The 21,277-nt window shown below is 38.5% G+C and overlaps 1 protein-coding gene across 3 annotated transcripts in view; it reads right to left on the minus strand.

The window, feature by feature from the left end:
• sphkap (SPHK1 interactor, AKAP domain containing) overlaps positions 1-21,277 on the minus strand; it is a 107,458-nt gene that overhangs the window by 4,126 nt on the left and 82,055 nt on the right. For 2 of the 3 annotated variants that reach the window (XM_027999020.1, XM_027999021.1), the window contains 5 exons: positions 9,998-10,057; positions 9,468-9,608; positions 7,863-8,121; positions 4,268-7,604; positions 1,837-1,998 (listed from right to left, as the gene is read on the minus strand). In XM_027999020.1, the coding sequence (XP_027854821.1) occupies positions 1,837-1,998; positions 4,268-7,604; positions 7,863-8,121; positions 9,468-9,608; positions 9,998-10,057 (3,959 nt within the window). The remainder of the gene's footprint in view (positions 1-1,836; positions 1,999-4,267; positions 7,605-7,862; positions 8,122-9,467; positions 9,609-9,997; positions 10,058-21,277) is intronic. The other variant, XM_027999022.1, reaches the window with a different exon arrangement.

The following is a 21,277-nucleotide window of genomic DNA, read 5'->3' on the forward strand; positions in this document are numbered from 1 at the left end:
GTGCATTTAAAAACCTTGCATCACTGCTACACTGAGCATAAAAAGAGGTCAGTCTTTTTCATTTTTCTGTCTTTGCCAACACATTTAGAAGCAGTTACACATACAACTGCATTTCAAGGGATTACAATATTATCCATTTTAATGATTCAATTCAAAAAGCAACACATTACACAGATATATATTTCAACTGTTTATCATCACTTTTGCTGATTATGACTTTTGCAGCTAATGAAAGCCCCAAATTCTGTTTCTCTGAAAATAGAATATTGCATGATAGTAATAAAAAGGATTACTAATGCAGAAATGTAGGACTACTCCTTACAGTTAAGGAAAGCATTTTCCTTAACTATAACAAATACATTAGTGTATCAGCTGTTTCAATCTAATGTGAATTTTGAGTGAACATTTAAAATGCCCGAAAATAGAGGAAAAAACCCAAAATGTTAGACGTTTTCCTTTTACTCATTTGGAATAAATCAGGCTAGGAAACACGTAATTTCATCAGATGTTGACGTTATGGATCGTTGTAATAAACAAGATACACAGGTTGTAAGCTAACATGGACCACACCAAACCCAGCTGTTGTGATGTGGCAGTGAAGTGATCAGTCTGTGACTCTGTTGAGAAACTTAGGCTGATTTAATAACGGAATTAAGGTCATTTGTATTGTTGGTTCTGGGATCTTTTACCTTCCTTTTGATAATACACCAAAGGTTTCTTTGGAAGACTGCGGCGTATGACAGTCAAGCAAAGTGAAAATACAGTGGACCAACACTAGCTGATCACTTGATTGGAAACTTCACACAAGAGCTCAAGCAACTTTTATTCTGAGCACTTTACACCTTGCATTTGAAAAGAAATACAACATTTACTTTCATCTCTGGTTCAAGGAGTGACTTAGCACAAGGAACGGGGCTGTTGTAGTTCAACTCCTGCTTCCGGCTATGCGTCATGTCTCTTGATGCACTGACTCCAGCTGCAGGGCAGTAAATCTCCCTCAAACTCTTCCTTTCTGCTTCACAATCCATTCAACTCTGTGGTTGTCACTGTTCCTTGTGCAACTTTTTCTACACATTTTCCTACCACTTAACATTCCATCAGCGTGTTCGGATACAGCACTCTGTGAAGAGCTAACTTCTTTAACAGTGGTCTTTTGAGGCTTAGCCTTCAATTAATGTCTTCTGGACAAAAAAATCAAGTTAGCAGTCTTCCCCACTCTTGTGTAGGTGCTAACAACAGCATTACCTAACATTTCTGTAGGTAATAGTAGGTGATTTCAAAATCACCTACTATTGGTCTAATTTTTGGAGAAACTGAATTTTTAGAAACTATAAATGCACATAAAAAACATCTAAAATATGTCTGTGTAATGAACCTATAGAATGAAATTCACTTTTTAAACTATATTGCTTCAAGAAATTATTTTTTTCTGTGATTTTCAAATTTATGTGGATGGACCTGTTTAAAGATGCAAGAGAGAGCCTTTTTGTATTTTCTTTTAAATATTTTGGCTATTATTGTGGCACATCTTTTGTTTCAGGCAAAACAGGTTATATTCCACTCTGAACTCATCTGAAATTTTAATTGTATTCCAGGGAGTTGTGATATTACCTTGCTGGAGGCAGTTTGGAGTGTCGACAAGTTCTAGCTCTACATGGACTTTATGAGCTCCTAGCTAAATTCAGCTTTAGCAGGTGTGGGTATAGCAACAGCAGGAAGTCAGTTGGGGTTGGCACGAGAGTCAGTGTCAGAAGCAATGGGCCAATGAGAGTGGAGTGAGGGTGGGAACAGCAGTAGCAGCGTTTGGAGCGGTATCGAGGAGCAATGGTTACTGACCCCTCACTCAGCTGGATAAAACTACTGGTCTCCTCGTGGGGGTCATCTTCAGGGGTCATATGAGACCAGCTCCCCATGCTCTCTTCACTGCTAGCACTCATTGAACGCTTGTCCCTCTTCACTACTGCAGCCACCGCCACAGCTGGTCTGTCCCTCTCACTGCTGGGGGAGAGCAAACCGCAACATGGTAGGAGTGACCAGCAACTGAGTGAGCACAATGACCGCTGCAAAGTCTTTAGAAACTCTGGATGATGTTCTCAAATCTCTGTGTTCACAGTTTGTGTACCTAAAATCTCAAAACTGCATTTTAAGAAGCCACAGTGGGTTAATTTAGACTATGTTACATAGCCTTTGTAAACTTACTAGAAATAGAAAGCCTTTATAGTTTTATTTTACAAAATAAAACTACAATGTGCTACATGAATACATAGTTAATTTATTTCCATATCTTCCATGCATCAGCAAACATCATTCTCGTGGGCACTTCTGGGTGTTGTTTTTTTTCTTTTTTTACCTTCTTTATTTGTTTGCAAACTTATTAAATTAAGCCATAATTAGATGCTTGAAAGCTGCCATCCTCAACAATTCTTGAGGGAAATCAGATTTAATTGAACAGGCGAGTGATTGAGTTCCCCTTTGACAAAAGGGAATAACAGTTGCACTCCACTTGCTTCAGGATTACATGTATTGTGAAGTGAACGGAAGCATGTCTCATGGCTCTCTGGAGACCAAAGACTGCCAGCTTTTCGTTTACTGTTGAGTATTGCTCATTTTGAGGATATAATTGTCATTGAAACACACAAGATCACACTTTCTTGTGTGTAGACAATTGGCAAAATACTTATCTGAATTTCATTTTAAACATTTTAAAACAGACATTGGAGAAAAAATTCCTTAGAGATAATTTTATTCCAATCCTCTTCAGTGTTCACTATGAGTTTTTTTTACTGTGACGTTTATTTTAACAAATCAATTTCCTTTATGTTTTAACTTTGATTTTGGACAATAGGCTAGTATTTTTGCCTTTTGAAAATACTAAGTATTACTGTTTGTTTCCTCTAAAATCTCAATGTTGTATTCAACATTGTGATCTAGAATCTGGATGCATAAAATGTTCCATTTATGATTTGCTGGCAGCATTTAGGATCATCATCTTAAATTCTGCTTAAGGCTCTTTTTTTTAATCTGGAATGCATCATGTTTGCTACCAGAGTTTCAGTGTTGTCTTGTTTCAAAAGACCCCTAGATAAAGACTCATCACCAAGGCTGTTCTCATGAAACCGAACAATTCTCAACATCAAGACGCAAAACATCCAGATAGTCTCCATGGTAATGCAAAAAATACTTTAAAAATCATCTGACGTAAAATATGATGCAATAAATAATTCTATAAAATTTCTGATATCAAAAATATAACTGTTTATTGGATGTTTTCAACAAAAGAAACCCTTTTCCTCAAACAAAACATCAGCTTTAACTTTTTGTGCACCGTACTTAATCTACTTCAGTGTCATTTAAGTGCCATCACATTAAATCTATTTCTTTCTTGTGTATTTTGCCTTTTTATAAAGAAACCACAAAAAATATATTTAGAAAACACATATACTATTGTATATAATTTACATCATTGCTATTTTATAAATTTTTTAAACTATTTTTGTCTAAATTCTATATCACAAGTAATACAACATTTTGGATCATTTCCAACCACACCTAAGAAGAATTTATGGTCATACATATTTCTTTTTAACTGTACACATAGTTTGTAATATCTGCACATTTCAATATAATTTTTAAACCGTATTTAAGTTTTTGCTTGACTAATATGCTCTCTAATTAATATTTAGCTTTTAAGAGCAGCCACTAACGATAATTTCTCCCAGTGTTAATATCATAATCTTGCTAAATGTTTGACTAGTTTACTTTAGATGTGCAGGAATATTAATGTACAAAACCTCGTTGATCCTTTTGTGTATTTATCAATGCTTATGTGCATTTGTGTTCTGACTTTAATGTGGTATCCAAGAGTGATCCTTATTACAGGGAGTTCAGCTGGACAAAAGAGAGAAGACACCACAAAAAGCCTCCTGCACACAGTGCATCACCCAGACACGATGAGTCACAGCCTAGTCAAAGGTTTGTCAAACCACACATTCTTTTAAAATTGATCCGTTTTGTATGTCAATAGTTCCCCTTTGTGCCAGCCAGACTTTGATTAAACTCTAAGAATAGCTTTGAAGTCATCTATTACTTCTTCAGGGATATTATTTGTCCAGCTTTAATGTTTATTTTAAAAATACCCATGTGATCCGAGCTTACCCTTTACATCCTTTCATGTCTTGACAAAGACAATTCTGTTTTGGATCAATAAACAATATCTCCTTTTTTAACAACTGACTCTCCTACAGGATTATAAGTTGTGTAATAATACCTGCTGCTGCTGGCAATAGGCATCTCCATTTGCATGACATCAACAGATGTTTCCTGGGCTCCTGTTCCTGTCCTTTCAGGCTTTGAAAGAGTCTCTTCAACCCTTTGATCTCCCTCAATGTGGATGAGTGGTACATCTCTTGGACCCCTGGTGCAAGAAGTATTGCTATCACAACTTCCAGACCCCATGCCAGACCCAGATTGCTCCTGGCTGGTTCGAATTCGACTGCAAGCCAGATGAGACTGTTTAAAGCCTCTTCTCCTCTCAACAACGGGTGTGTGCGGCTGCGTGTGTGACCCAGCCGTTATCCCAGCTACATCTTGCTGTCCTCCAAGTGCAGACTTACCAATATCCACAATGTCAGCTGCCAATCGATTGGCAAATTGCTGCACATGAGGCTGAGAGTCTCCTGTAGCCTCCAACTCAATACTGTCCTCTGGATCAGCAATGATCTTGTTCTTTCTCATTAAGGACTCAATGGAGCTTGACCAGGTCTCATGGATCAGCATGTCAGTAATCTGATCAGTCTTGCCCCTTTGATAGAGGCAGGAGTCTGACTTACACAATCCTGTTGCTGATACTGAGTTGGTTGGATAGATATTTAGAGTGTCTCCATATACATTGCGGGGAAATCCATCAAAAGAGTTGGCTTTTATGGGAGAGTTGACTGTCAACCGCGAATCTGAGGACCGCCGGTCTGGGACAGAAGACTGCCGTATACAGAAGGGTGTTCTAGGAGTAGGAGGGAAAAGACTATTGCTCCATTCTTTAGTTTTGGCAATGCCACATTCTTTGTTCTCCTTGTCCATGTCCCGGAGCATGAAGCGGTAGAATTCCTCCGTGATGCTTTCTGTGCTAGACTGCTTAGATAAACAGGAGGAGGCTCTGATATTAAGGTGACCATTTTTCTTTGTTGCAGCCTGCTGCACAGCTGCTGCCAGGATGGTGCTGGCATTCTTCCCTGCATAGTAATCCAGCAGAAGGTCAAAACCTCTGCCCTCAGTCTCCATTTGGTTTACCATGAACCGTGAGAACTCATCTGTGATGCTCTCACAGCTGGACTGCTTAGAAATGGAGCTGCCACGGCTTAAGTTCTGACCTAACCGACTGCAAGGGCCCAGGGTGTTTGGTGCACCTGAGGGGTCTGTGTTTTCTTCTGGAATGCTCTCATAACTAGACGCCTTTCCACGACTCCACTTTTCACACTGTAATCTGCTGCGCTGCTGGCCTGACTTGGAGGTGTCCACCACGTTGAGTTCAGGGCAATTCATGATTCTAGCTGTGACTTCCGAGGCAAAGAGGGCAAATGGGTCTTGTGGTTCATCTAGGTTGACAGATTCATCCACCACCCTGTTAACTAGTCTCTCCATTAGTTCTGGCTGTTCCTCTGTTTTTCTTTTGATCTCGCTGAGTCGGGGTGCCCGGTGTTTTCTAGAGGCCACATTGCTGCTTTGAGACTCCTTCCTCCTTAAAACTGTACGGCAAGTTGGCATCAAGTAGGTCTCTGGTACTTCAGTTGATGTCCCATTAAGGGCACAAAACCAAGGCTGTTTTCCTGTGGAGTTTTCAAGACAAATGGCTGCCAGTTCTGTAGCCATTGACACCACTGTGGCAGCTAAATCCTCAGCATAACAAGTGATAGGTGCCTTAAAGTCAGAATCCATTCTTAAAGAAAGAAGGGAGCTGCAGGAGTTGAGGGATGATTGTGAGACTAGAGAAGTTTGTTTGCTGTCACTGCCCATCATTATTTTACCCTTCCTTTCTGTGTTGTGAGATGGTATTTCACCTAAAGCTTCTCTGATGACAACATTGTTCTGTTGCTGATCAGGCAAATCTCTAGGTTTAGGCTGACTTTGTCTGCGTTGAGATTGCAGCTGTTGTTCTTTAAAGAGTGGTGTAGTGGAAGAAGCCACTGCATCTCCTTCTACAGGGACATATTTCTTCTTCAGTCCTGGGACCATGGAAAACCTTTCTGTACAGTGGAACAGGTTCTCACTGTTAGTGGAATGACTCATGCCAACCAAACTCTTCAGCTGACTTAATGGATCCTTGCTTTCCTTTGCAGCATCAGGTTCTAGAGGACAAATGTCAATCTTCTGTACTTCCTCTGACCCTTGGTCACCTTCAGAAATGTGACTGATCTTCTTTTGGGTCAAGCAAAGAATATCAAATAACAAATTGTTTACGCTGTCCTGAAGAAAGACCTGGAGGCTGGGGGCATCTTTCCCAGCATCCTCCAGTTCCTTTTTCTTTTTGGCCTTCTCTAAAGCATGTTTGAATAGACTGTCAGCAACCTCATTTATTAGGTCGTCCACCCCACTCTCATCCATGCAGCACTTTTTGGGACACGTAATGCCATCCACTATCTTGCTATGTGTTCTCTCCAGCAAGTGTGCCACACTCTTGTAGCCTTGTGGTTGAGTCAGGACCTCTGCTGCTTCCCTGTGCAAAATCTCAGCAATGTTAGCTCTGAATGCTTCCACACTTGTTCCTGCTGCCACACTGCAGTGCAGAGGGAAGGCTGTGGAAGCCTTGGCTGCAGACATCAGACCATGGGAGGCTGTGTAGGCCTCAGAGGAATCTACATCAGAATCACCATCTCCAACGGAGTCCTCAGTTAACTCCACAGCTGCTACTGCTCCGGCTACTTGTGCCATGCCACACATAGCTGAAGACACAGAATAGTCACTTCTCTCCTTTACTTGCTGCAGCTCCTCCTCTGTTACCTCTACTGAAGCAGAATCAAGAGTAAGCTTTTCAGTCAGTTCTGGGGAAGAAATGGTGCCAATAACACTCGCTGCACAGGCCAAAGCCATTTCAACATGTTTGTGTCCACTGCTGTGTTGAGAAGTTGGAGCCTGCGTCCCAGTCTCCGGCATTTCCTCTGCCTTGGCAGGAATATTGTGATCATGCCTGTGTGATGGTTGTGTCTCTGACCATTCTGCTGCTCCATCTGAGTTGTCTGGGCTCTGAACTATTACAATTTTGGGTAGTTCAAAAGAGCAGGTCCGTTGTTTTGAAGGCTGCTTGGTCTTTGAAGATCTGTTGGAAGGACAACTAGAGAGGGACACACTGATTGCTGCCTCAGGGACAAAGGAAGTTTCATCTTGAGAGAGTCGTATGAAGGCATCTTGCAATACCGACTCAGCTAGATTGGTTGCGTAGTGGCCAGCAGATTCTTTTGTATGAACACTTGCACTTGGAAGTCCCTCCCTTTTCACGTCACTATCATCTTGGCTGTGATGACGAGCAAGCTGTCCCCTGTGACACAAATGTCTGACACAGTGATTCTGTGAAGCTTCAACTGAGCTGTTCCCCACGTCACCACTCACTGGTTCTGCGAGGAGACAGGGGAAAAGGAAAAACAGGCAATGAAGAATGTCCTCACTGATCTGAATTCAACTCTGACAGTTTCTGCAAGCTAAGACTAGAACAATATTAACGTATATATATTTGTTTACCCTCAGAAAGATTTTGAATGAAGTTTGTCCCATTTTTATTATCTTTACGCATAATTTCACACTCTTTTCTCTATATTTACTGATCCTGGTTGTAAAAAAAGTGTCAAACTCCAACACTCTGCTAAAAATCTTACCATTTCTTAAGCCGTCATCTTCACTATCCTCTCCAAGGTGTTCTGATGCTGTTTGGAAGTCCTCTTCAATTGACGAGATTGAACGATTGGTGTCATCATCAACCTTTTGTCCAGTAGTTTGGCCGTGCTGCAGTTGTTGCTCCTTTCCCCACTGCATGCCAATCAGAAATTTGTTGATCTCTAAGATGATGCTGGCAGGAGGGGTCGAGTGCCTCTTCCCTGAACATGGAAGCAAGCACACACCTGTGCGCTGCCCACCCTGAAAGAAGAAGAAATCTAACTAGAATCTTGGCATATAAATTTGATATGCCTGCATGCACACTAGGAGCAAAGTTAAGTAAAACTCTAAGTCATATGTAAAACCAAAAACATTAAGTTCCCTCTGTGCCCATTTCATGACTTTTCTAAAGCAAACTAATATAAATTATTTAAAAGTTTCTTATTAGGAACAAGAGTTCCTAATAAGAACTTTGGACTTAAAAGTACAATTCATTTCAAAGATTTCTTAAACCTTGCTTTCTATCTTTGATAAAACCTAGGGCTTCTGACTAATGCATTGGTGGGTAGTTAATATTTGCAGTAATCATAGTTAGCTATGACTGATTTCCAGATTATAACTCGAACTCAATTCAAACTCATTCCACAAGTGCTTTTGGTTATCAAGTCTAAATATTATTTTCACTGGCTTCTGTTTCTTGTGATTAACTGAATATTTAGAATGATAATGTGAATTCAAGCTGAACTCACTGAGAACAACCATGTGTTTTTGACAGAGCCATTTTGCCTTTGATTTTAGTACAAAACATTACAACAAATTATTGTTATATTACTGCTTCCAACTCTCTGACATTTATCACATTGGGCATTATGATTTGTTTTACTGACTCAAAACATCTGTTCTAGTGTGACTCCATACAGCAGTTTGAATATCTTAGTGGCATGCAAACTATATAGTTATGACTGGATATAACAAATACGACCAAACAAATATTACATTCCAAACAGTTCTTTTGGAAATGTGTATTGTTAATTCACATTTAAAAGTCCATGTAAACACTTTGTCTTTTTATGGTTAGGATGTTGATTAGCCTCCATAAAAAGTTTTTTTTTTCCCCAAATGAATGTAGAAGAGTTAGAGTTTCATGTAGAATTAATTTAAAGTGATGCTGAGTTCAGTATTTTTTGTATAGAACCACTGGTCTAGATCGTATAAAGGGTCAAGGCTCTTGGGTCATAAATTCCATGATTCTGGCCTAAGTTGCTTTCCAACCTGTAAGGCATAGAGACTGGGTGGAAAGAGAACAACAAAGTGAGTCCTAGTGAAGCAAATTTTAAATGTGCTTAACTCTCTGTTTACTTTCTTAGTGAATTTGTTTTGCATTATATCACTTTATGTGAAAAATAATCAAGACAAAACCATGATTTTACAATAAATTAACCTTGCAGTTTGGCAGCAAAGGTCTACAGTAATCACTAAGCTATACAGCAAGTATAACTACCACAAAAGGTTCGGATCTAATCACAATAAATTATTGCATAATGGAACAATTTGCACACTTTACAGTCCAGAAAATTTGCGAGACGTGAAGCCTACTGCACACTTACCTGCAAAGGGGAGTGTGGGTGTGTTTGGCATATTTCTGACGTTTCCAGGCCACCGAGCAGTAGGATCTCATTTTCTTTGGGCTGGTGGATGGTCAGTAATTCAACAAGCTTTGGCAGGTCTGGAGACACTGATGCCAATTTCTGCAAGACACATGCCAACCACAGAGACAACACTTAATGATGGAAAAAGACTCTTATGAAGATTCAAACTGAATGTAATATGCTTTATGTGGATCTAAGGCAAGTCCATGTAATTACAGGTTCCATCCTGTGATAAGTCCTGAACCGCATGGAATTTTTATTGATCGCCCACTGCCAGCTGCAAAAAAGGCTACAAAATCTGCATATCATTTAACAAATAAAACCTGTAATTTTGGGTAACGATCTTGAATCCATGGCAACGGAAGCAAGATGCTTATGTGGAATACAATGAACATAGTTCATGAGTGATATAAAGTGGGCAGGAAATATAACAGAAAGTTAGAACAACAGGAGGGATGAGAGTGCAAATGAGCAAGAAATTGACTCACCTTGTTGTTTTTATCATCTCGACAATTTGTTTTTTGAGGGTCCAGATTCACAAAACAGATCTGGGGGAAAGACAGATAAAGACATGACATCAGAGAAAAACTAAGACAGAGGACGATCTGCCAAAAAACCAATGCACTGCTTCTTCACAAGGACATTTCAATGACCCAAATCCTTCTGACCTTCCACAAAGACACCCTTGCAATGTTGATTTAAAGGGCCAGCAGCTGTCTGCTTTTCCTGAGTAACCACAGATCGGGCAATGTCTCTCCAGGGTTTCCATCCTTCACCTTGATTCCAACTCCCTTCTTCCTCCCACCTCACACACCTTTGCCTCAGGCTGCAAGTTTAATGGTGTGTAATAGAGTCTTCATGTCAGTGCTGGGAGTTGGGGACTCTTAACAGACGCTGTTTGAATTAACAGCAAACTCTTTTGTGAGTTGGTGTGGCCACGATGAAATAAAGATAGAGCAGCTCTAAGGACCATGTGGAGGTGGTTCAGCATATACGTGCAAGGTACTGTGACACACTGAGAAAAGAAAGATATTTATGTCTCAGTCACATACGCATCCGACATTTCCAAGTACCTGGTTGTCGTTGCAGATCAAACCTGATCATACTAAGGCTAATGACTTACTGTTGCTTTTTTACCTCGGTATTTCTATACTGGCTATATCTATTATTACCTTTTTACATTTTCTATATTTATCAACTTCCTATAAATAAACATAGACTGAAATTATTTGACATGTAGCTAAGAAGAGCTAGAGTCACCCAAGAGAGCTTTGAACAGCACTTGTGAGACATACTATTTTTTACATCCTTCTCATTTTTTAAAATATATTTTTGCTATATAAGATGAGACATTTCCCTGGAAGGTTGTATCATAATGCCACAGAAGATCACACGTCAAGGTCTGTGTACTTTATATTCTATCATTTTTTAATATTATATCACATCATGCTAACTTTCAATCTACATTGTAAAATCCATTACAAGAACAAAAGGTGCAGCAACAAACCTGGTTCACAAAATCAGAGAATATGGATAGGTGATTAATTTAAAATGTTATTAAAGAGGAGGGCTGCACAGTATTAGAAAAACATGACAATGTGATATTATTGTTATATTTCCTGATAATATGTTAATGAGATAAACCACTATTAACCAAATACATTATTTTAATACATACATTTTTTTTTATCATGTTTATGTTTTCAACACTTATCCAGAGGTTTAACATCTAGACCACTAAGATCTAGACAATATATGGACATTACCAGCAGTAAAAGTCTATGCAACTGGTCATAGTAATATGTTACTGGCCAGCAGAGTTTGTGTCTCCCAAATATGGTCCCAAATATTTTATAGTCTGGTAAATACTGAAACAAGGCAGTCTTGTGCAATTACAAAGCAGCACACATTGCTACTACAGTGACATAATCTCAATATATATATATATTCCTTTATTTAATCAGGTAAACCCCGTTGAGATCTAGATCTCATTTTCAAGAGGGACCTGAGCAAAAATTTTCAATACACAATCAAAGAGGGTACTTTAGTACAGAAATGACAGAACCACATTTTCTATGCACAAGACCTCCTATAAACAAATACCGTTAGTTTTAGTGGTTTGTATCATTCATCAATTAGAAATCATCACAAGATAACAAATTCTTATTACAATACATTTTTCTGATAATAACTGATACAATAGTTGCAATTTTCTACTAGACAATACAGAACAAATTGAAGAGGTTTTCAGTCTTTTCAGAAAATCAAGAATTCTAAGTATTTTGTTTTCATACATAGATGTGGAAAGTTACAATCACAATCTGTGTTTTAAAGACAGCTGCACCAAATGAAGAATCTATAATCCTCAATCCAGTTGTTCCAGGTTTGAGTCCCAGCTCTATACTTTTAATTGCATGTCTTTCACGTCTCTCTCTGGCCTTCTATTGTCCAGTTATCAATGAATAAAGACCACAAGTGTCACAAAAATCTTTAAAAAAGAAAGACTCTCATCAGCATAGAATAGTCCAATCAAAGTTTGATCAATCCGTTTGTCTCAATCTTTGGTACCACTAACTCCAAGAAAGGTTTAAAAAGGGCTTGTTTGTGTTTTTACGAATTAAATCAATGTCTCTGCTCAGTGGAGAGTGTCCCAGTTCAGGTTTTAATAATTCAAGTATTTTAGTCCTCCCACTCGCTCTTTTGTCTAATCCTGATGGGAAGCCCTGAACTGGATGTCAACGTTGGCATCGTTATCCCATCGTGATCACAGTGCTTAGAGATCAGCTGTATCTTGGTTGTCACTCTGTCTTTTTTTATACTGAGACCCCAAAATGCTTTATTTGATGTGTGGAAGGCTTCCTCAAAGCTTTTGTTGACAAATGTTCTCAGCTCTTAAGTCTTTCTTGGTTAACTTGGTCAGAACATCAGAGCGACTCCAGAACTACCTTTTTCTCATGTCAAAACAGGTTTTAAAAATAGGTGCACTAGGTGCACAACATTTCACTACACCCCTACTAAGAGTATAAAGATCAGTGCAGTGTTAGGAGTTATTTATTAGAATGGAGGTGATATTCAGACTCTCTTTTCATGTATCCTGTAAAGCAACATAAATAATCCCTATATTTCAGAAAAATCACAGGAAACCAATGTCTCAGATGTCTCAGCCTATAACTGGGATCCTCTATCCAAACCTTTCCACAACTATCAAGGACAATGTGATGGTAGCTGGTTCTTGAAAATTGACTCAGTCATGTATAAAAGAAGTCATTCCCAGGTAAACACCCATGAAGGCTTGTCTGTCTCACCCTGAAAACATTGAGATGTTTTTTTTGTTGTTTTTTTTGGTCCTCTGCCCTTTACTGAGTGCATGTGTCACCTCTGGCCTTTTTCCAAACACACATTTTGTTACCTCCTACTCACAAAAATAATAATAGCAATCGACTCACTGAGCAGTAAAAAATAGTTTGCGCACTTGCTGTCCATTGTTCATGTCAGATTGCTGAGCACGATGAGGACCTTTTTGTCAGCATAGCCTTTAAATGTCAACGACGTACACACAGCAGCTGGGATTAATTCACAAAATTTACTACAAACAAAGACCAGCACCTGGCTTTACAATTTACTCAAAGGGAAAGGCATGGGCTATAATAAATGTAACATATATACAGCAAACAGTCTTAAAAGGTTCTACTTGCATTCTAAATAAATCTTTTACAACGCATAAGCAGGATGTTTGTTCAGAAGCACCTCAGCAGTTTTTACATGTCCTGATACTGAAAATCCTCCAAGAGAAAGCAGTGACAACACCTCCTCCTGCCTGCCAACACGCTGCCTGCTCACAACATGCAGGCAAAGCAAATGGAGTGATCCCTCTGACCTTGAGAAGGGTTGAAGCAATTTAACCCCGTCAGACGGTGAGAGTCGAGAGGCAGCTGTTCTAAATTTGGGAAGCCGACAACTACCTAGGCATTTGATGGCGACATAAACCTGAGGACACACGCTGATTCCATCGGTTTTCCAAAGACATTTGACGATAAACACATGCATGACCCCGCATCTGAAGGTCTGACCATGTAGACATCAGCTGGGAAAGATAAAGCGTGGGCATAAAACAAATGAAGGGCAAATGTATTTGTCTGGTGATAAAGATGTAGCGAAGGGGGGTGATGACCAATCATAATAACACTAGAAATCACAAAAGTCAAAGTGAACATAGAAACTGTGTTATGTGGAGAGGTAGTGTTTGTGTATGCTGCTCTGCTTTTATGTTGTAAACTGTGGAACGTTAATAAACAAACCCAGGATAACTTAAATGTAAAAATCGGGAAATAAAGTTAAAAAAATATGAATTCAATAAACTGACGTGGGTAAACGGCAACATCATACAGCATCTCACACACTTACTGACAGTTGTGGTAAAAAGTATTTTACATACATCAATCTTATACTACAGTAGTACAACATATTCACAGATCATTCTTTTTATTATTATTTTTTCAGAAAACCGCAATTTTATTTCAAGTCTCTATTATTTAAGAGGAAAAAAATTTAAATAAATAAATATGTATAACAAATTATTTTTAATGTTATGTTTTTGCCCCAATCAGTGAAACTTTTGAATACTTTCTTATGCTGATCAATGTGTCTAGGGTTTTTTAATTAGAAATCCCTCACTTCTTGTTTCCTTGGGGTATAAATATGACTAGGCAGAGAAGCCAATTTATCTTAGTAAGTTATTAATTAAGTAAGGTTTATTTGTAATGTATTTTTCCCAGATGAAATAGAGTGTGCAACAGTACACTTTAAAATGGGAAAGGTAGAACATGTCATTCGAGTAAGACAGGTTTGTTCTGATCTTATTCAGTCAGGAAATGGTTTTATGGAAATAGTTTCTTCCCACAGCTGCAGCCAGAGCAATACTAAAAAGTCTGAAACTACTCTAACTGGGACACACCAGTCTGGATAAGAACCCAAGTTTATTTTATCACCACCCACACTGGGAAGAATAGTAAAGGAGACAAAAAAAAAGACTCCACAGATCAATGTTAGAAAACTGCAGCACTGCTAAATTATGCTACTTCAATAAACTACAAAGGTGTTTCAAGCCTTTCTATTCCAACTGCATTATAACTGAACCTCTTTAAATCAAATTTTCATAAGTTAGAAAATTTACTCTGCAATTTCTATCCCCCTAGAAGCAAACTATGACAAGAACTCCTAAACTATCCAGACAGTTAAACAGGACATGATATTCAGCAACCTGAACAAAAAAACAGTGAATGTGGACAGTAAAGTTACTGAGTGTAGCGGTTAGCAAAATTGTCCAACAGCAAAAATAAACTCAGCTGGGAACAGAGCTAAAGTCCCCTCTCTGGCTTGGTTTGTTTTATCCTTATAGCTTCACGGACTATTAAGCTTTTTGCTGAACTAACTTTTTTTTTTGCTCACACAATTAGGGTTCCTTATTTTGAATCTTTGTAGATCAGACCCTATGTCGTTAACTTTGCAGCAATCCTTTGTGCTGAGCATGCATGTGGACAGCTTTTAGAATTTCTCTTTAGGGAGAAACCTCCAACAGAGTGGGCAACCATTTGCAACAACCCACTGGGTGTTTGAGAGGACAAAGCACTTTCTATGTTTAAGAAAATATGGACAGTTAATGATAGCAACAGCTCTTGCTGTGACATCACAGGAAAGAAATACAGCCAAACAGATAAACTGGGAACCAGTTAAAAATGTCTAAATAATGAAAGACAGCACACACAGTTAGTTGAAGCAACAGCTTATTTTACTGGTAAGAGAGAGAGACAGTGTTGAATACATAAAGACAGAAACAGATGTATCATCTAGAGCAGGGGTCTCCAGCTCCAGTCCTCGAGGCTTAGATGTGTCCGCTTCACCACACCTGAGTCAAATAATCAGGTCATTAGCAAGACTCTCAAAAACCTGACTGCATACAGAGCAGCCATTCGATTCAGGTATGTTGGACACATCTAAGAGATGCAGGACTACAGTTCTCAAGGACTGGCGTTGCAGACCCCGGATCTAGTGGAAAAGAGCATGACGTCATAGCAGCTGTAGCTAAGTCAATGTCTCCCTACAGGAAGGTGTCACAGCTAAACAGAGCACCAGGACAGATGTAACCTCTATGAAGAGAAAAAATCCCAGAGAGAACGAAAAGTTAAAAGGTGAATCACCAGCAGAAAAAGTAAAACTGGAGAGTAGCAGGAAGAACGTACTACTAGAAGAGTGGTCAATATATCCTCCAGCAGCCCAAGCCTTTAGCAGCATAACTATAGAGATAGCTAATGTAGTCCACTGACTACAAGCTTTACCACAAGGAAATCTAAAAAGTAGACAGGATGTCTCCCTCATGGATAAAAAAACTGTGAGCTGGTTCCAAACAGCCTGATAACTAAAAGTTGCGTTGGACACACCTAATAGTTACAGTGGAGAACTCCGTCCTTCCAGGGATAGAATTTGACACCCCTGATTTAGCACCTTCTCTCAACACACTGAAGCCCTCGATGACTCCTGATGGCTTTGGGAAACATTCCATTTTTATCTGTTTGAGGTAAAATAGATTTTTAGAAAGCATGCATAGATTTGTGCAACTGTTCAAGGTGAATGTTCTCTGCTGTTTCATGTGAAACCATTGTTTGTGTAAAACATTTGACCTCTCACAGGTCAAAGATCCAGGATATGCTGGAGATGTGCTTGTTTTCTGACTCCATGAGCTCCCTGACTCATGCAAATTTACCATGTGCTCAGCACTAGAGTAAACAGTCAAGTGAAACTTGACCTGACCACAAGTCCTAATAAGCTACTAAAATGAAACCGAGGAGAACAACTAAGAAGCTTTGGAGGTTGTAAAAAATACTTTAACTTTGCAATCAGCAAAAACATCATTTCTGGATTTGGCTTTTTTTCAAGTAACATGAAAAATGTTTCCTTCTAAAGATAAAGAGAAAAATAGCACATAAATAGCACATCTGCCACACACTTTCAAATGCTTTAAAATGTATTTGCTAAAATCATTCCATTTCATTTGCATGGGAGGTGAATTATTTAACTTGCTTTACGTTGGTGGAAAAAAAAAACATACTAGTAAAAGATGCAAAGCTGGAGTAGCAAACAATCTCTTATTTTGCAGACAAACTCTAGCAACACTTTGAAGTCTGCACAGCAGAGTTCAGCAGGTTGACATCAAGAAACTTAATATTGTGATGAAAAGCATTCACAATATATTTGAAACTGAAATGCAAAACATATTTTAGCCACTGATGCTGAACCTACAGTACAATCTACAGAGAACATTGGTCTGAGAAGCTGCCAGTGGTAACTCTGGAGGAGCTCCACAAATCTAGTTTATGTGGCAAAAAGAAAGCCACACACAAAAAATGATGGAGTTAATTTTCTTTCAAAATGTTACAAATAAAACATATTTCCCAAACTGTCTTTAAGACATTGCACACATATAAAATATATTTTACAAAGTGTCCCTTGAGTCCAAAATGATTTCTTCTTGCAAAATAATGGTTTGGTCTAAATTTGTCAGTATGCCACAAATTCTTTTCATATTTTATTTTTTTAGATTAAGAATGAGACTATGGTGTTAAGAATGTTGACATTGCCTGGCTGATGTTCTCTGTAAGAGGGACTTGAAAGTATGTGTGTATTCGGGATGCACAATATATTAGCATTGGCATCGGTGTTGGCTGATTTAAGTGTGGTTTTTCTCCTGACTTGTAGTATCCACTCTTGTGACAAAATGTTGCACCAATGTAAATGAAGTGACACCCTCACTGATCTCTACCTGCTCTACATCGTCACCCCAACGCCGGAATTGTGTTATCTATTTCAAGACCAGAGCTGAGCTTTGGGAATAATGATGTATGTGTTCTGCTGATTGCGCCAATTTACTTGGGCATGAAATCCTATTTGGGCTTTCTTCCATAGAGACAGTTTTTTAAATCTCTAAGCTGCACTCAGAGCTTCTGCAGACGGTGCTACAGCTTCTACATACAATGTGTCCTTACGTTATCACAGTAACGGACCTTTGCAAACATTGAGTTTCCTTTGTCCATCAAAGCATCATTCCCCCTCTCTGCTTAATACTCTGATCCTCCCACACACATCTGCTGCTCTTACTTCTTATTCTTTTCTCTTTTTTTTCTTTTTTTTACTTCCTTTCTTCTTTTTCGTACAAGTGTTTTTGTCATTTTGTGTCATTCTAAGACCTAGAAAGAAATACCAGCAGCTGAACAAGGCTGCTGCAATAAAATGCTGCAGGTCTAGGTGCAGGTGAATCAATTATGAGAAATGTTCCAGAGAAGACAACAAACAGCGCCGCTCAGAAGTGTGCAGCTGCGACCCGAGTGAAATTAAAAGAGCTATTGTCAAGTTCCTGGGGTGTTTGGGTTTTAGATTTCCTTCTTGGTGGTGTTTTTTTTTTTAATCATTTCCTTTTTTATGTTTGTTAGATCTTGACATGTTCAGTTTAATTCTTTGTTTATATTTGTGTATTCTGGACTACAAATATTTTGCAATGTATTTTTCTTAGTTGTAGGTATTCACATACTACATGTCTCTCTAACTGAACTTTGCAACACATACCTGTTGATAATATTAAAACTAAATAAATTCAGCTCTGACACATTAATCTCTTCTATTAAGCCATTATTATTAGAAAGATTCATTAATTTCTTCAAAATAATAGCCCCTACCATCATGTTTATTCCTAGATTCAGTATTTGCTCTTATTTTCTCATAACATAAATCCTTGCTCTTGCACTCAGCTTGACCAAATTCCCAAAGGTCTTAGCTGCAGACTGGGCCGGGGTATAAAAGTGGGTAGATACTCTCTGCCCACTTTTATACCCCTGACCCATATAACCAAAGATAATCCATATCTTTGGTTATATGGGATATAATATATCCCATATATTATATGGGATATATAATATATGGTTATATAAAGAGAGAGATATGTAAAAACGGGCCTAAAAGACGCCCCTGGTCCATTCTGCAGTCTGCAGCTGGAGTACGTATTCCTGCCTGACTGATCGTGTCATGTCATTCAGATTTAGTTTTGGGTTTTCTGATTTTGAATGGAGTGACAGAGTTCAAAGGTCTCTCTGTCTGAACAATAAAACCATGAACTGAGCTCCTCAGTTTTACTACATACTGGCTCACTGATCTGATTGAAAACAGCAGAAAACTAAGCAGCAGTGGACGAGTTAAAAACAGGCAGGGTTTAATGTTGTACAAGCAAGATCAACTTTAAAAAAGTAGGCATGAAAATCACATGTTTTCACATGTGATTTTCATGTGATTTTTTTGTAAGGGGAAACACAGATCACAAATCTCTATGTTCAGAACAGGTAGACCACAAGATAAAATTAAGTCAAGAGAGTATGTCTATCCTCGTGTGTTGGGCCAAACATAGTCTGTTCAATATTAAGAGAGCCGATGAGGGTCATGTTCATGTGGTAAGTTAGATTTAAGCAGAATAATTTGGCATCTTTATCTACTGTAATTTTGTGCTTGAGGCATGTATCCCATATCAAAATATGAATTTTAGTCATTTGATTTGGACTTGAGACTTGAGTTGGACTTGGAAGAAAGTGACTTGTGAACATTTCTGTTCATTTTTCATTCCAACTTCTGATGCTGAGATTTTGTAGAAAATCTTGCTTAGTTCTCACTCTGGTGTCACAATATTTATACAGAGCAACCTAAATTATATCCAAGTTTGACTTATGTTGAGCCCTGGTTATTTTAATTATGTTCATTTTAAAGTTTAATTTTATTCAAATGAGGTTTTGGAGAAAACAACATGAAGGTTCAGTGACTCTGTCATCTTAATTTAGCAAAGCAACACACAAGCTGCATGTAGAAACAGAACAGATCAATAATAGGCTTTAGCTTATTTTTAAATTCTGGGTTATCAACATGGAGAATAAGAAAGGAAACTCAAATTCTGTTTTTTGACAAGTATTTAGGTTCATGAACAAAGTAGAGCATTTTTTGGAAAAGTATTATTCCCAAATCCAGAAGTAAAAAAAGTGGTGTTTTCTTTCTCCAATTCTGAATCCCGCACACAAGCATGAACAATCACTATTTGGCTGACTGAGAGTTGCTCAGCTTGGAGCCCCAGGATAAGAAGAAAACGACGTAGCTGATGTCGCCCTGGTTCTTCTCACCACAGGAATAATACAAATGTGTCGTGGAAAATGTTGAAAATAGGAGATGTGCCGTAATATCTCTGGGGAGCACAGGCGTGACTCTGCTGGGCTGACAAATGTCTACAGGATCATACATGTGTGAGGAAAGGAGTTTGACAGAAACATGTTAATATGTTTATGTAAGAGAGGAAAAAATACCGTAGTCTCGAGGATTCTGATGAAAATAGTCAACAGCAGGTCATGAACAGGCCTCGGGTCATTTTAGTCTCTTTGAAATGCATAAATTTTAATGCGCCATTAACACATCTGAAGACGTGCCAAGATGCATCTTTATCGTACTCCTATTGCGTGTTATCAGCCTAAGAGAAAATACTTTATTTTCAGACAAGCGTGATAACGAACAGGAGGTTTTTAAAAAGTGGTTTAACATTACTGTCCCATAAAATTGAAGTTATTTTCTTCATTTGATCACATTATCTACAGGCCTAGAATAGAGCTGTGTTCTACCCAAGGCAATTTCCCAATTAAAATACTTTTTTCCCCCATTGAATAAATAATAAACCTTGAACAATCTTGTTTAAGTAAGTAGAACTACATGTATGGTGTATCTGCAATGAGTCACTGTTTGTAATCTCTCTCATACTGTTTCTGTTATTCTAGTCAATCCAGCCTGAAAAAGCCCAAGCAGTGAGATTTACCCAAACTTGAGCTGAAATACCAATTTCTTTGCATATGTAGATAAAAAAAATTAGAGGTAGGGCTATTTTACTATGTCACAATTCTGCTTTCTGGAGTCATAATTTGATTCTAAATCAATTTTCTATACAAAACAATTATTCATAATGATTTCTGCTTCTATCTAGGCAAAGGAAGATAAAGATAGCACATGGTGAAGCACATGGTGAGGCTCATATTAAGCTCTGCCTGGCTTGGTTCGATGCAGGAAGGGTGCCTGTTTAAATACAACTTAAAAGTATTCATATTGCAGAAAAACCATATTGGAAGCAGACTAGCTGAAGCAAAATATCAACATCGCTGTCCGAGTGCATTTCTGTAGAAAACACGGCCACAACATCTGACCAATCACAGAGCTCTGTATTGTTCTGGTCTTGCACACGGTGAAGCTCATGTCATGGAGTTGTTCAAACAGAAATGTCAATGTAAACTCAGCATTCTCCTTTAACAATGTGAGGAACCACGACCCAAAACAAAGACAGAAGAATTCCCATTTGCAAACAAATTTCTATCATATATACAATTAACAAAGACGGCAAGAAAATCTGTTTTAGCTTACCATGCAACCAAACACTTTTATGACAGGGTGAAATAGTTTGGTAAAAGCTGAAAGGTTTGGCTGATTTAGAGTCATTTCCTGCTGTAAGTCAGAGCTCATCCAGCAATATGATGGCATATTTATTCTGTTCTCTCTCTGCACGGACCGTGAAAGGACAGATCAGGGCACAACACAAACCAAGAAGGAAGTGTTTGAATCCAGTGATGAATGACTCGTTCTCCTCCAGACAGGACCCACAGATCAAAGCAGGAAGGCAGCAAAAAGGGAGAGAACAGCAGAGACTCTGC

Source organism: Xiphophorus couchianus, chromosome 18 (assembly GCF_001444195.1).
Source record: "Xiphophorus couchianus chromosome 18, X_couchianus-1.0, whole genome shotgun sequence".
Lineage (NCBI taxonomy): Eukaryota > Metazoa > Chordata > Actinopteri > Cyprinodontiformes > Poeciliidae > Xiphophorus > Xiphophorus couchianus.